We start from the raw sequence: 14,540 nt of genomic DNA on the forward strand, positions 1-14,540 counted from the left end.
TTTCTGATAAGGGCAAAGAAATAGAAAGGGCAAAGAAAAAGAAATATTTCTTGTAGCCTGATAAGGGCTACAAGAAACAGAAAATATGAATAAGGCAATTTATCAGTGGGTATACTGTAACCAAAAGATTCCAGCCACATAAAGCAATATTACAGTTATATATTGATTTCAGAACCTTGCCATCTGAAATACTTCATCTGAGTTTGATAGCTATGCAGAAAAATGCCTGTGATTTGCAAAAAAGTGGAATAAACCTGAATTTTCGAAATCTAGGCTGGAGAGTCACTTCTTGTAAAATGGAGACCTGATGTGAAAACTGGTGCCATGCTCGAGGATGCGCCGTGTGGAGCAGCACCAGCAGGATCATCAGGGTTTTCAGCTGAAGAGACAAGGCCTGAACTAACCAGAGGAAGAGCTGCTGAAACTTTGGCTCAGTTTCTGTGCCCGCTACTGTCGGAATGCGTCCAGACTGGGGAGGAGTAAGAGTGAAGGGAGATTCTCAAATATTTTGGGTCAAACAGATCATTGTTAAAGCTTCATCTGGTTTAAACATATCTATCTATATATGTATAGAATCACAGAAAAAACCAGAGGTAACACACACACATTTCACTGCTTAATGTGACAGAGCTGTGTAAGTCACTGCTTTGGCTTTGTGAGCTACCAGCACAGCCAGGCGCCCCGCAGCTGCCAGCGCGTTGCCCCTCGCACTCCCCTAAGAGAGGGGAGACACGCTGGGCTTACACAGGCTAGTATTCACGCTGCCACGAATGCCCTCACCAGCACATCTGCATTCAGATCAAGAAACCACAACCACACCAACAACTCTTTTCTCTTCCAAAGGGCTTTCCCCCGAGCACGGTGGCAACTCTTAGACAGAACCTGGCTGTGGTCCTGCTGCTGGACTTCTGCTTTTAGTCAGCCACTTTGCAAGAACTAATTCCCTTAGGATGAGGTCAGACCCAGACAGCTTGTGCTTACTTCCTCGGAAAAGACCTGGGGGGTGAATGGGCTCACCAGGCTTTCAGAGTGAAATGGAGCACTCACCGGAGAGCTGGCAAGAGAAATGGCCATTTGTGCCGAGACTCCAACCTTCAGCTTGGTATGTCATCATTTGCAATGAGCTTCTTGGTGAAACAATTTCATATATAAATACAAATACATGTGTCTATATGCAACGTATTTGACTTTTGATGATAACAATAATAATAAACATTAATATTATAACTCTGATCCCATGCAATATATATGTGTGACTTTAAATGACTTCATGGTTAACACACAGGCTACTGATTGCTTTTAATTTATGAAGTAATGAACCATCAAGTAGAATATTTTTCTTGTCTGTCTTTCTGTTATGATGATTCAATATTTTCACTCAAAAATGAGATTCATTAGCCCGAACTCAGTTTTCCTATGATACTCTCTCAAGCAGGTGTTAGTTTTACAGCAGTTAAGGTACCTGAAAGTACTACATGTTTAGAAAAGGTGTAGTTGTACCTTAGCTTTTACTCAGAAACCATTACATATAAAATCTACTAGTTAAGAAATGCCTTTCTTACATTTGTCTAAGAACATAGCAGGAAGCAATTAATCTGCTACAATTCCATTAACAGCTCAGCTTACCAGTCTTCTCTGTCTTGTGTTTTGAACTTTCAGGTCCGGGAAGGCAGGGGCAGGGCCCTTCGCATTGAGCTGTGATGGTTTTGCCAGAAGTACATGCGTGAAACTCCAACTTGCACTAGAATCATATATTAAAAGAAAAAAAAAAAAAAAAGAAGGGAAGAATACATTTTATACATTTTGAACTAGGACAAGACATAAAAGCAGCAGCTGTGGATTAAATGAGAAATTGTATTTAGCAGTAAAGGCATTGGACAGATTGCAAAACTTCAGTCTCTATTGAAAATGCCATTGTTTTTATTATTACAGATAACAACAATAATAGCTACTTCCTACGCAGAGTTTTGCACGGCAGTTCTAAATGTGCCTTGTAAAGAGTTGTCATTATTCCCTGCTTAAATAGATGGAATCTGCAGCACAGAAAGGTGAAACAATTTCTTCCAGGTCACCTAAGAGATCAGTAGCAAAGCTAGGAGGAAAATACAGCCCAAACCTCCAGAATCCCATGTGTTTCCTATGCTGCATTACCATGTTTCAGGGATGAAATCATGCCATTATCACCTGTTACTGTTTTATTAGTTGGGTCTTTTGAGGAGCTGGAGTACTCTGCTGTGACCGTGCTGGCACCAGAGCCGCTCGCCTCAGCAACTTGTTCCTTTCCCTTCCCTAAAACCTCAGCAGACGGGATTTACAACACGTGGTGATCTCGACAGTCACCGCATTCAAACCATTTAGGACAGCAGGACATATGCAGTATTGGACAAATGAGACTACTCAGAAGAATTAATACCGCAGAAGTGTGCTAGTTAAAAGCCCTGATTTATAACACAGTATTCATAGCCTCTGCTGTTTGCATTACATATATTTTCGTGCTGACTTTCCTCTAAGAGCTTTGTGCCTGTGCAGTTGTCCTCTCTGTGTTACTGCCCCAAGGATATTTTCCCCAGGCTGTGCCCGGCAGCACAGTTCCTGGAGACTGGACTAACATACTAATAAAACAGAGTAAAAGCAAACGGCACATAGCAGCAGGAACAAAACTGTGTGAGGCATTCTCTTTGGCTTGATACTTAATGAACGGAATTCAGTTCCATTTTTTGTCTTCAAGCACTGATTTTACCAGATCAGAATCTGAGGGCTTCTAATGCAAGGGGGAGCATTGCCTGCAGTGCTAAGGCTGGTGCTCCTCCCTGCGGAGCCTGCCTCCTGCCAGGGGAAATCCGAAACGTCGGGCTGTAAAATCCCTTTGGTAACTCTGAGTTTTATTATAGATTAATTCTTTTTCATTTAAAAGTCGGCCAGCATGCTTACACAGTGTGACACAATGTGTTTTTGAAACGTGCGGCTTTTTTGAAGGCTGGAGGACACACAACATAAGACCACGGTGTTAGCCGACGAGGATGCAGCGGGCAACTAGAGCTCGTCTAGCAACAGCCACTGATGAAAATCACAGCATCGTCTGCCGTTATTTTGGTACGGTGGAAGCCAAGAGAACAGAACAGGATGTTGTTACAAGATAAATGCCTCCTGCTCTGAAAGTACTGCAAATAACCTGGCTTTGCCTCTGTTTGTTTTTGTTAAAAGGGCTCATCTTTGCCCAGGCTTTAATCTAGCAGCAGGAGACCATTATCCTGTGCCTACATCCCATTCTGTTGACATTATCTCCTGGCCATTCTGAACTTCAATGCACCGTGGTGGTTGCACGCTCTGTGTGATGTTCCAATTTAGCAAATGCACGGCCACACACAAACATGTGCAAGCTTGGCTTGCCCTTTAGACTAGTACCTTGCAAGTCTGAAGGGAATGTAAGTACTTATTTTTCATCCGTTTCCTCCATAAATCACTTTGCACAGAACACAAACACAAGAGGAAACATATCAGAAGGAGAACAAGAGAAAGGAGAACACTCTGAGCACACACTCCTGAAGGCAACGACTCTGCAGCATATTCCAATAGTCAATGTGTTATAAAGAACACAGGCATAAATCTTCACCCTGCAGCTGCAGTTGATCATTTAATCCCTTACAGAACATCAATTAGTTACATGTTTTATTATGGATAATAAATGTAAATTATGTATTTCAGCATTAGCAGTTATACTTCAAATACCACCTTTAGGATGGCAAGGCCTATTTCAAGCCCGTCATTACATGTAGTTAAGAAAGAAAGAGCTTTATATTTGGAAACAGCAAGGCAAGTCTCCCCTCAGCTTTCCTTATGATTGATAAAAATGACAACCAGAAAGCTTGAAATAGACCACAAAAGAAACTGCTTAAAAAGGGCTATCTCTGTCATCTGAGCGTGCAGGGCAAGGAGCTGAGCTAAAGTTGAAGATCACAACGGTGCAGTCACATGTGAGTAAATTTACACCTATGATTAACCACACTGTATGCCCACCTTACTTGTTTGGGATGTTTGTTTGTATACACATAGATGTGGGATGGCAGCTTGGTGTTGGAGGAGGAAAATTAAAGAACTCCATAGTTTTAAACATTAAATTAGGATGATACCGACTACTTTTCAACATCTAATCACTGCGACTGTTTTCCCCTTCTCTAAAGAAAAACTTGGAAATATCACAGTTTCCATGTGATGGTGTGCTTATTCACTGTAACGGCCTATATATGAGTAGCTCAACTTCGGATTTAATGACATTGCCTAAGCCAAACGAAGTGATATTCAGAGGCAGGGTGGCCACAGAAGGTGTCTTGTGGAGCAAAAATGAAGTTTTCAGACTACTCTGTCACTGGATCTACAGTCTAGAAGGAGCCTGCTGGCCTTCTCCAGACCACAGACCCTGCATTTCTATTTTTGTGGAGAAACCCCAAACTCCCTCTTTCCTTTTGCCATCCTCATCTCCTTTCTCACATGAAAGTAAGAAGGTATGCATTACAGGACAAAACATACTTAATGAAGGAATGATCCAACCTATTGGTCTTTCACACCGAAGGGACATTGCAGGTTTGCAGACATGAGCCGTGAAGCTCCTGGCAGCGATTCCACACGGGACTTACCAGGAGCAGTCCCACAGTTCAGGGCTGCTCCCTCTGATTTCAGGGGACACCTCACTGGTGGTAAGGCTGGATGTAGACTCTGCTGAGCTTTTTCTCCTAGCAGAGCTCCCTGCATCCTGCCAAGCTTCATTTTCTCTGCTACCTCCCCAGTGTTTGAACTGCATTTGTTTACTATGAACCCCAAGGCCCACATAAACATCTCGAAACTATTTTACTGCAAATGGAAAAGCAGCTCTGTTATTTGTTGCTAAATGTATATGGAGATCAATAAAATATATGAGGGGAGAAACGGTTGAACATATTCATGGAAAATTCATAAATTAATTTATTCAACTAAGACGTGGGAAATTATTGCAGAGTGTGTTTTGGCTAAAGTGTTCTCCTGAGAATCCACTACTCGTATAATGATTCCCTCTTTATTGTCAGTGATTCTACAGCAATGTGTTTTGCATAAGCATTTGAGGGAGAAGGCAAATAGCTACATAAAATTTATTCCCAGCTATTTTATTCTTGTCTGTCAGTCTCCAGCCTGTAGTTCCTGCTAGAGGAGAATCTAGATATTTTTTAATGATGTAATAAAACGGCGTATCTCTGCCTTTATACTGGCTTTCAATTTTTGGCAGCCAGGTTTTGATCTAACCTGCACGTTACAGTAATAGTACTGAGTAAGTCCTGTGATCTTTTGCACAAGGGTGTATATTTGACTAATGAGTGTCTACACGCGCAGCCTAGTACAGCCTCCAGACCACATTAACGGCTTGAGGAGCTTTGCATACTGACACATGGAACTCACGTGTTTGCTTAAAATGCAGCGAAGTAAGGCAGCAGCGGGGGGAAAGAGGGGCCAGCACACGGGCGGCTGCTGGCCACCACGAGCATCTGCATGGAGCGGCTCCATGGGCTGCTGCCCAGCTGGCATCGCGTGATGCACACCTCAGTGATCTGCTGCAGAGTCGAAACGCCCTCCGGCAGCCAGCTACAGGTGAGGCAGCAGCTCAGGAAGCTTCTCCTTCCACCAGCAGGTACCCAGCCGGTCCCTGCTGGGAACAGGTAATACTCCCCTGCCAGTGGAGGAGAGCAGGCAGGGGCACTACGCCAATAAATGCTCTCAACAGGAGAGACGGAATTAGTGCCCACCGACAGTATCCGATGCTTTAAGTACACGTGCTGGGATGAAGACTGGCAGCTCACACGGTAACGACATTAGCGGTGCACTTCTTCACTGTGGTTCTAATTACAATATATAGGATAAATACTGCCAGATCCCAGCCCTGACAGCACCCTTCACTGGGAGGGAGTGCAGATGTAATTGAGAACCTGCAGGTGCCCCTGATGGCCCGGGACACACTATGTGCCTAATCTGCTCTGTTCACAAAGCCACAGAGAGGACAAACCACCCGAGAACTTTGCACAGAGCGATCTCGCAGCCTTGATAACAAACACCAGGGAAGAAGATGAGGAGGGAGCACGCTTCATCCAGGATTCAGCAGAAAGGAAGCTCTCAGACCCTGATTTGGTCTTAATGCATAAAATCCATAACACAAAATCTATCATTTAAAATTTCTTGTAGTTATGCTAATCAAGGAGAAAATGTTAGCTTCCAAACTTCTATTGCTTCTGTCATTAATTGAAATCTGAATTATAAAAGAGAGAAGCGTATTTTTTGTTGGTGGGAGTATTTAGGGATTAGCAGACAATATAAAGAGATTTCATGGTAGTTCATCTTCTCAAAAGACTGAAAATTGGAATAGGTTAAATTTTATAGCATACTAATTAAAATGTATGTGAAAAAACTGAAATATTACATCTTACTAATAGCAGTGGCTCTAAAACTCTTGTTGAACAGTGTTCTCACCTGGAAGACACTGCATCTTTAGCGCCCAGCAGCTTTTTACATTTCCACCAAGAATTATTTCAGTGCAGTGTTTGTTTTATGGTGCATCTTTTGTTCACTCACAATATGTCTCTTCTAAACTTAAGATACAAATAACAAAAACTCATTATTTTCTACCTTATCTTTTACTCGGTATCTACCACCAACAAAAGCTAAAACTTCCTGAAATTACAGCATATATATTTTTCAGTTGAGTTTCTTTATACACTAGTTTTTCGTACTTATCTGTCTGAGCAGATAATTAGAATCCATTGGAATTCAGACACTTATTTAAGAGGGGCTGTTTGTTTACAAGCTTTAGAGCAGTGCTTGCCACTGCTTCCTTAGCTAGGACTCTTACCAGTATTTTCTTTATATGCCTTTGTTTCGAGTTTTAATCAGATGGAAAAAAATTACTATATTTGGACCACACTCAGACCAAAAGACTTTTTTTTTTTTTAAAAAAAAAACCCAAACACAAAAAACTTGGCACAACAAAAAAAGGTTCAGTTTCTTTTCTTCAAATCCCAAAAGAAATGTCATAGGGTACACTCTCATTGCATCCTGCTGAACAAGTACATTAAAAAGTTTTAATGGGAGTTGTCCAAACCTTTTAGGCTTTGTAAAACCTGAAATCCTAAAACCAAGTGTCCCAGTTACGCAGCTGGGAGACAGCAAAGTCAACCACGTGAATTCATGTTTGCAAAAAGTCAGATGCTAACGCAAAGTCCTGACAGGAGTCTTAAATTCTGGGCTGTGGGACAGGGCTGGTGGTCCCTTGGCACTGTGTCCCCCTGCCGGGGGGTTCTGCTGCCCCACAAACCAGAGCCTGCCCGTGCCGCTGCCGGAGAGGGGCTGCGCGGGCACAGGGCAACGTGGCTCCGTGCCTCAGGGTGGCCACTGCAAACACAGACCAGGCTCTGCCCCGAAGGACTGACCACCTGGGGAGGCTTCACAGTGACAGAGCGGCTATTCCATGGCCAACCAGCATTTTGGCTAGCTGGTACAGTCGTCTCCTTTCTCCGGGCACACACATGCTGTTCCCTCTGCTTGGAGGGTAAGCCCCCTACAGCGCGTCCTGCCCCGCGTCTGCTCTGGGACTGCCTCATCTCATTGCAACAGAGATAAAGGGGAGGTCGGTATTTTTTTTTTTTTTTTCTATTAGAATAGTTAGCAGGCAAACATACAGCACTTCATCTTTGCAATAAAAGCTGTACAAGGAACTCCAAGTTTTCAAGATATCTAATTAGAGGCTTTGTTCTCCTTACGAGAATACATAGCTGCTGCTGATATTAATGGGAGTTAGGCATGCATACCAGTGGCGGAATTAACTCTAATTAACATAAACAACCTATTGAGTAAATACAGATTGAACCATTTTTAAACTGTGTGCTAGCTGTAGCTTTGAAGCAGATGTTATAGCCGATTGCCTCAGAAATTCTCCTTTTTGCAAGAAATGACACAAAGGACCTTATTATATCTCAGGTGAACAACAAATATTTGAGAAAGTCTCTTATTGCACACTCAGCTGACAGGCTAGTGGTTCATAATCTGCTAGCAAAAGAGAACAGCTTCCAGGTGTGGGGTCAAGAAGAAAGAGTCCCAGGTTCCAAGGCACTGATATTAAATAGGCTGAACAGATTTACGCAGCTGAATGCAGTATCGCCAAAAGGTCTCGTGCAGCAAAGCTCCGAGGACCACAAATTGCTCTACACTCCACAGCTCTGCCCTCCGCAGTCCTGCAGCTCTAATGAGGGAGAGCTGCAGGACTTTGCCCTCAGGGTAAAATTAACCACGGAGCAGAGGAAAAGCATGAGACCCAGGCAATCCTTAAATATCACTCTTTAAGTCAGGAGGTCACATCATTAATATTGCCAAACACAGGTGCTCCAAGCACATGTCTCAGGTCCTTAAATTACGCTTGTCAACTTTAAGATTTTGAAATGTAACAACACTTTTTTTTTTTTTAATTTTAAGTTTTTCAGCTGCTTTTTTTTTTGTTGTTAGGTCCCAGCCATATGCAACCACTAAGTATTTTTGACTCTTACATTGTAAAGTTTAAATAACTGACTACCAACTCCAGGGCAACCAGAAAGAAGGTTCATCTTCCAGGAAAAGACAATTGGTTCCTGGCCTGGGCTTCAGAAAGGATGGAGCTGAGGTGCAAGAGGCTATCACACAACTCAGGATGGCATTAATTGCTGTTGGGGTTTAACCGCAGCTGGCAACTAAGCACCACGCAGCTGCTCGCTCAAATGGGGAGGAGAATCACAAAACAGGTAAAACTTGTGGATTGAGATAATAACAATGTAATAATTGAAATAAAATATAATACTAACACCACCACTTATAATGAAAAGGAGAGAGGAAAAAAAAACCCAAAAGGGAAAAAACACCCCAAACTAAACCCCAAGTGATGCACAGTACTACTGCTCACCCCCCACTGACCGATGCCCAGCCAGTCCCCGACCAACTCCCCCCAGTTTATATACTGGGCATGATGTTCTATGGTATGGAATATCCTTTGGCTGGGTCAGGTCAGCTCTCCTGGCCCTGCTCCGCCGCAGCTTGTTGTTGGCAGAGCCGGGGAAGCTGAGAATCCCTTGACTTGGGGTAAGCGCTAGTTAGCAAGAGCTAACCCATCCCTGTGTTATCAACACTGCTCTCATCCTAAATCCAAAACACAGCGCTGTACCAGCTACTAAGAAGAAAATCATCTCTATCCCTGCCAAAATCAGAACAATTGCATATTTTTGACTCCAGACCATAGTAAGAACGGTGCACCCCTCTCTAAAAATACTTAGCAGCAGAACAGCAGAAGGGGCTCCTTGTTTTCGTCAAAGTTAAGAGTTGTTTTAGAAAACAATGAGCCTGACTGCTCACTAGAGGGTCAGCTTTGCTCCCAAGAAGAGTTCATGGCTCTTCCTTGCCCTCAAATTAGTGCAAGAGAGATACTTAAAAGCGAGCCTGTGCTCATGGGGTCCTACACACCAGAGCCAGGGGCAGAAGGCGGACGGGAGCGGGGCAGAGCCGCGGGGCATGTGTGCCAACACTGCACTCTCAGGGCTCCCCAGGCGCGTGGAAACCCAGGGCAATGGCACAGCTAAAGCAATGACTCCGGAGCAGAGCATTTGAGCACGCTGCAGTCAGAATATGGAGTCCTAAGCGTTCTGTCATTAATTTGTTTCTAAAGGACTGCTTGGGTGAGCTTTCATATTTGTAATTGGACTCGAAGTAGCCAAACCCTTTGCATTTAGACATTACTGCTACTACCCTGCTACCCAAAGAAGAAAGAACCACAGACTTTAAAAATAATAATAAAAAAATCCATTTCCCAAACTGACTGATAGCTGAAGAGTTAGTAGGGTGACTGCTTGTGGGCATGTTGAACCATTTCAGTGTTGAATGGCAGGACTGCAAACCAAGAAAATTATTATGTAGTTGTGCTACTGCAAACTGCCCTTATGGACAGAGCAAAATCAGCTAATTCAGGGACTTCTGGACAGGCCACTGAAGGACAAAATTATGTTTTAATACAAGACAAATCGCCCTGAGAAATAGCTGGCAATCAGCTCAGTGTGAAGCAGGAATGTTTAAAAAAAAAATGCAGCTTAATTGCATCAGCCAGAATATATGGCATATAAGGTCACAGCACTGGATACAGGAGGTGGAGGACATTCAAGTGACCACTTGGTAATACGATGTAACAATGAAAACAAACGGTTGTCATCTTGTGTGCAAACAAGGCAGTAGTTCTAGGCATCAAAATCTAGAATGTTGTATAGAAATTAAATTTGTTTTTAAAAGTAATTTAGATGACAGCTCTGGAAACACCTAGGCCAAGGTGAGGGGGGACATAGCTGGTTTATCATCTTGTAAGAAACTCTGGTGCTCACTGGAGCAGCAGGGGCCAAGCTGGGCTGGAACTTGACACAAAAGAGACAATTCACAAGTAGAAACACTTGTGCAACGCTGATTTTGACTTTTCCTTCACTGGCTGAAGCGACCAAGACAAGTTAAAAGGTAAATGAAGACAAAGCACTTCTGCCACTAGAAATGGCCGGGTCAAAATAAAGACACCCACCCTCCTTCTCCCTGAGATTTAACACAAAGTTCCAGCCCGTGTTAAATCTGCAAACCACCCTGCTTTCCTCTGATTCTACCTCCTGTTAGTAACCATGCAATGGCTAGTACGGGGTAGGCACACACTTGTCCTCTCCCCAGCAGAGTCACATTCTCAGGCTGAAACCCGGGCTTCAGCCTGCCGTTTGGATTTGGTGACTCTGCGGGTCACTTCTAAGCAGCAAGGTCATGCCCATGCGCCGGGTTGTGCAAGCTGGCTCCTCGTGCACGAATGCAGGAGCCGAGTCACCGCGTCACCGACACACAGCCACTCGTCCCACGGGGCAGCCGGGGCAGAGCAGCAGCTCTTGCTCCCCAGCCTCCTCCCGCACGCAGGGACTCGCTGCTGCAGGGTGGCACTAACTTGGGGGTCTCTGCAGGATGACGCTTCGTTGCATGGCATAATCACGCGCTGTGCCTGGTAATTACTGCTATGAACTGTCTTTGGAGATACTAATTCTGTAGTCAGGAATATTTGCAGGATGAGAATAATCCAAATGCAAATGGAGGCAGCAATGTTGGCTTGTTTAAAAAAAAATAAAAACGTATCTTATAGCCCAATGTTCCATATTCACGTACAAAAACATTTTCTGCCACTAAATACCTACTTTTTTTTCTTCCTGCAGGATTTGCATGATAGCCTACTAATGATGACCATTTTCTAGCTGCACATGGGAGTTTTTGTGTTCCAGTATACTAGCCTGCCACATCTCAAGATGCAGACTTTAAAAATCACTTTCCTACTGCATTTATTTTCTTTCATTTCTATGCATATATATTATATTGCTTTTGTCTCTATGAAATTATTCTCTGTTCTAACTCTTCATAATTATGAGCTGAGAGTTCATAGCTAATGGCATTGTTCAAAGTGGAAAGAAGCTACTTATTTTTAATAGACTAAAGTCATCTTAGTTTAAAAGTAAAGAAAAATCACAGGAAAACAATTGGAGATTTGGAACGATCGATGCTGCTTGAAATGTACTTGCCATGTAATTGAGATGCATTCTCATTCTGTAGCCATTTACCGATCACAGGAGAACGATGATTTGTCATTTTTACTTGCTTCAAATTACTAAAGGCAATTTAATTTCTCTCATGGAGACAACACATCAGATAACGTGAACATAACCAAGAGGTAACGATCTGTGGCTCTATGCATATACAGATAGTCCCGTTACCAGCTAAACAACTGCCTACATATGGCAGAGGGAAGGCTATGCAAGACATTCAGATCCCCAAGCACAGGCTTTCCACCCAGGCAATGCCATTTTAAACAGAGCAATTTAGCTACACCATGCAACTGTATCAATCTAGATTTCAGATGAGGCAACGCTCCATCTACTTAGTCATTCTCATATCCATCTGCCCATACCTGGGCAAAAAGCAGCATCTGCTGACCACCATAAAGGACAGGCATGTTCGCTTCAGGCTTTTATGCGACTGGTATGACAGCAATATCTCAGCATCTCAAAAAAAAAATCTCTCCGCCAACTCTCCCCATCAATCAGTAACTGCAAAGTCATGTGCTTTCTGTAGAACATAAGGAGCCTAAAGCATTAGGTGAGGGCCCTGTATTTAGTACTGTATTTGCAGTTACTGTAAGGTGTCTGATGCATCTGACAGCGAGTTATTAGGGCAAGGTTCTGACTGCTATGGCTCTGCAGGCTAAGAACAGTTCAGCAGTACAGTTCAACCCTCTGATGTATGTATTTTTAGAAATGAAAGTTGAAGAAAAGTTGCTACTACACCTTCTTCACCTCCTGAATAAGCCTACTGAACTGGTCGTCTGCTGCCTATGCCTTCTGTAGCAACCTTGCCACAAAAACTAGTAACACTTCAACTAGCACATCATGTTCGTAAAGTTTTGTGCTTCCCAGGGCTTGTGTTACAAAGAACTTGGGGAGAAGGTTGAAGTATTGGGAAATATCTCAAAGCCAAGCTACTGATGTATGAAACGTACAGTAGGAAGTAGATTTTCAGACTTCTGAGAGACTTTTTTCCTGTTGTTTATAGACAGAGAAAATCTGAAGCGTAAGTACTAATATGAAATAAACAGCATTCTGCAGCATCACTGCTCTGGTTGCTTTCAGAACAGCAACAAGCTTTAAGTGCTAAGAACGCCAAGCTATTTTTTAATTGACTTCTCAGAATTTTTATTTTGTGAAGAATAAATCAAAACAAAAGCCAAACTGAAAGCCCCAATGCTAAGGAGCGCTGAAACAAAACATTTGGCAGTTACTAGCAAAGAAGCTTCAGGAATGTATTTTGGAGCATAGCAACCAATGAAGAATAAGTTGGCTTAAGCTTTGAAGTTAAAGCTTTCAGCAATGCTTTTGATTTCTACAGAAGACAATAGAAAAAATGAATTTTTTTTGGAAAAAAAACCAAAACCCAAAACAGAAATATGGAACACCAGGCCTAGTTCAATGTGCAGTGAATGGACTCACTGTGAAAGACACCCATACAAAGAGAGCAGAATTGGTGTGTTTGCTCAGAAATCAAGTAACCACAGCTAATCCTTTTGCAGTATTATCCTGTTTTGGCCTTTATTAAATCTGCTTTAAATTAAAGATGTACCCAAGCCAAGAAACACCTCCTTTGATGTTTTCAATGGCTCAAATAAGCTGTTTGCTGGTAAAAGCTCAAAATACAAATTCTGAAACGGAAAAAAATAATCAAAAAAAGTCATTTACCGTGCTGAAAGACTAGCACCGCTCAGGAAGGTCAGAGCATTTAGGATCACAACTTTTAAGCACCTCAAGCATTGGTGCACCTCCTGTCCATGCATAAAGGGAGAAGATCCTGGAATAAAAATCCCTTACAAGCCAGCCACCCAAAGGCAGCTAATCCTCTTGTTTTACAACCCCTGTATCACATTGTCTGGGTACTGGAACAAAGATTTTCACATTTTAACTGAATGCAGGCATGGAGCTTGGAACAAGGTAACTAAATTAGCGCAAATGACGTTTTTATTTAAGCTTGTGTAATTAGCTATGAGTTGGCATAATAAGCTCTAAGATTTTCTTGTTTCCTCCTCCTCTCAAGAACACAACTTTCAACGCTTGAAATCTGAAATTCATAATGTAAATAACAGTTTTCTTCCATTTTGACTTTGGCTGCAGAAAGGAGGATTTTATAAATAATATTGGCTTTACACATCAAATGTACAACAGGCAAGCTGAACTAACAACAGGAGTAATCACGTTGTCCTTAGTTCAAAGAAAACTGTAGGCAGAGGAGTGTAATTGATGGGTTTTTAAGCTATGACCGTCACATGTTGATTTGTTTGATTTGACAGTCACAACTGGGCTTCTAATCAAGTTAGAAAAGGAGTCCTGTGATTACCATCACCAAGATTAGTAGCTTTCCCCAGCAGAACAAATACTGTATTTGCAGTCCTTACGTATTGCCAGCTCTGGTGTTTTCTTATTCAATGCACAAGAACCCATTGCATAGGGCAACTCATCAACCGGCCAGACGGCTCCAAACCAGAAAGCTACTCAAGCTTAGTTACTATATGCTTTGATCACTCCCTTCAATGGAAATTGCTGCAGCTTTAGAGGGAGCTCTGGAAACTTCTTGGGATTTCCCATAAGCTGTATGAATATGCAGATGTCTGTGGGCATCAAGATTAAGTGCAAGGAAGCACATGTTCCAGTGACCTATGGCCCCTTCTCACTCCTCCGAGTAACAGGGCTGGCTCAGCACGGGTAACAATGGCAGAAAGCCCCGTAGCCATGAAACACAGCAACCACTCTCATCAGGATGCAACCATGACATTTGCTTTCATTTCCACTTTTCTCTCTGCCTTTCTCAGCCATGGGATCTTGATCCTACAGAATCTGAACCGGGCAGATGCAGGAATCCTTTTCCCTTCAAAGCATGCTGGGCAGAGTCTGTCTCAAACACGT

The 14,540-nt window shown here is 42.8% G+C and overlaps 1 protein-coding gene across 1 annotated transcript in view; it reads right to left on the minus strand.

Annotated features, from left to right (window-relative positions):
- Positions 1-14,540, minus strand: part of SPOCK1 (SPARC (osteonectin), cwcv and kazal like domains proteoglycan 1) — a 324,674-nt gene that overhangs the window by 64,026 nt on the left and 246,108 nt on the right. Inside the window, exon 6 of the mRNA XM_056350365.1 lies at positions 1,627-1,741. Within this exon, the coding sequence (XP_056206340.1) occupies positions 1,627-1,741 (115 nt within the window). The remainder of the gene's footprint in view (positions 1-1,626; positions 1,742-14,540) is intronic.

This window comes from Falco biarmicus, chromosome 8, assembly GCF_023638135.1.
Source record: "Falco biarmicus isolate bFalBia1 chromosome 8, bFalBia1.pri, whole genome shotgun sequence".
Lineage (NCBI taxonomy): Eukaryota > Metazoa > Chordata > Aves > Falconiformes > Falconidae > Falco > Falco biarmicus.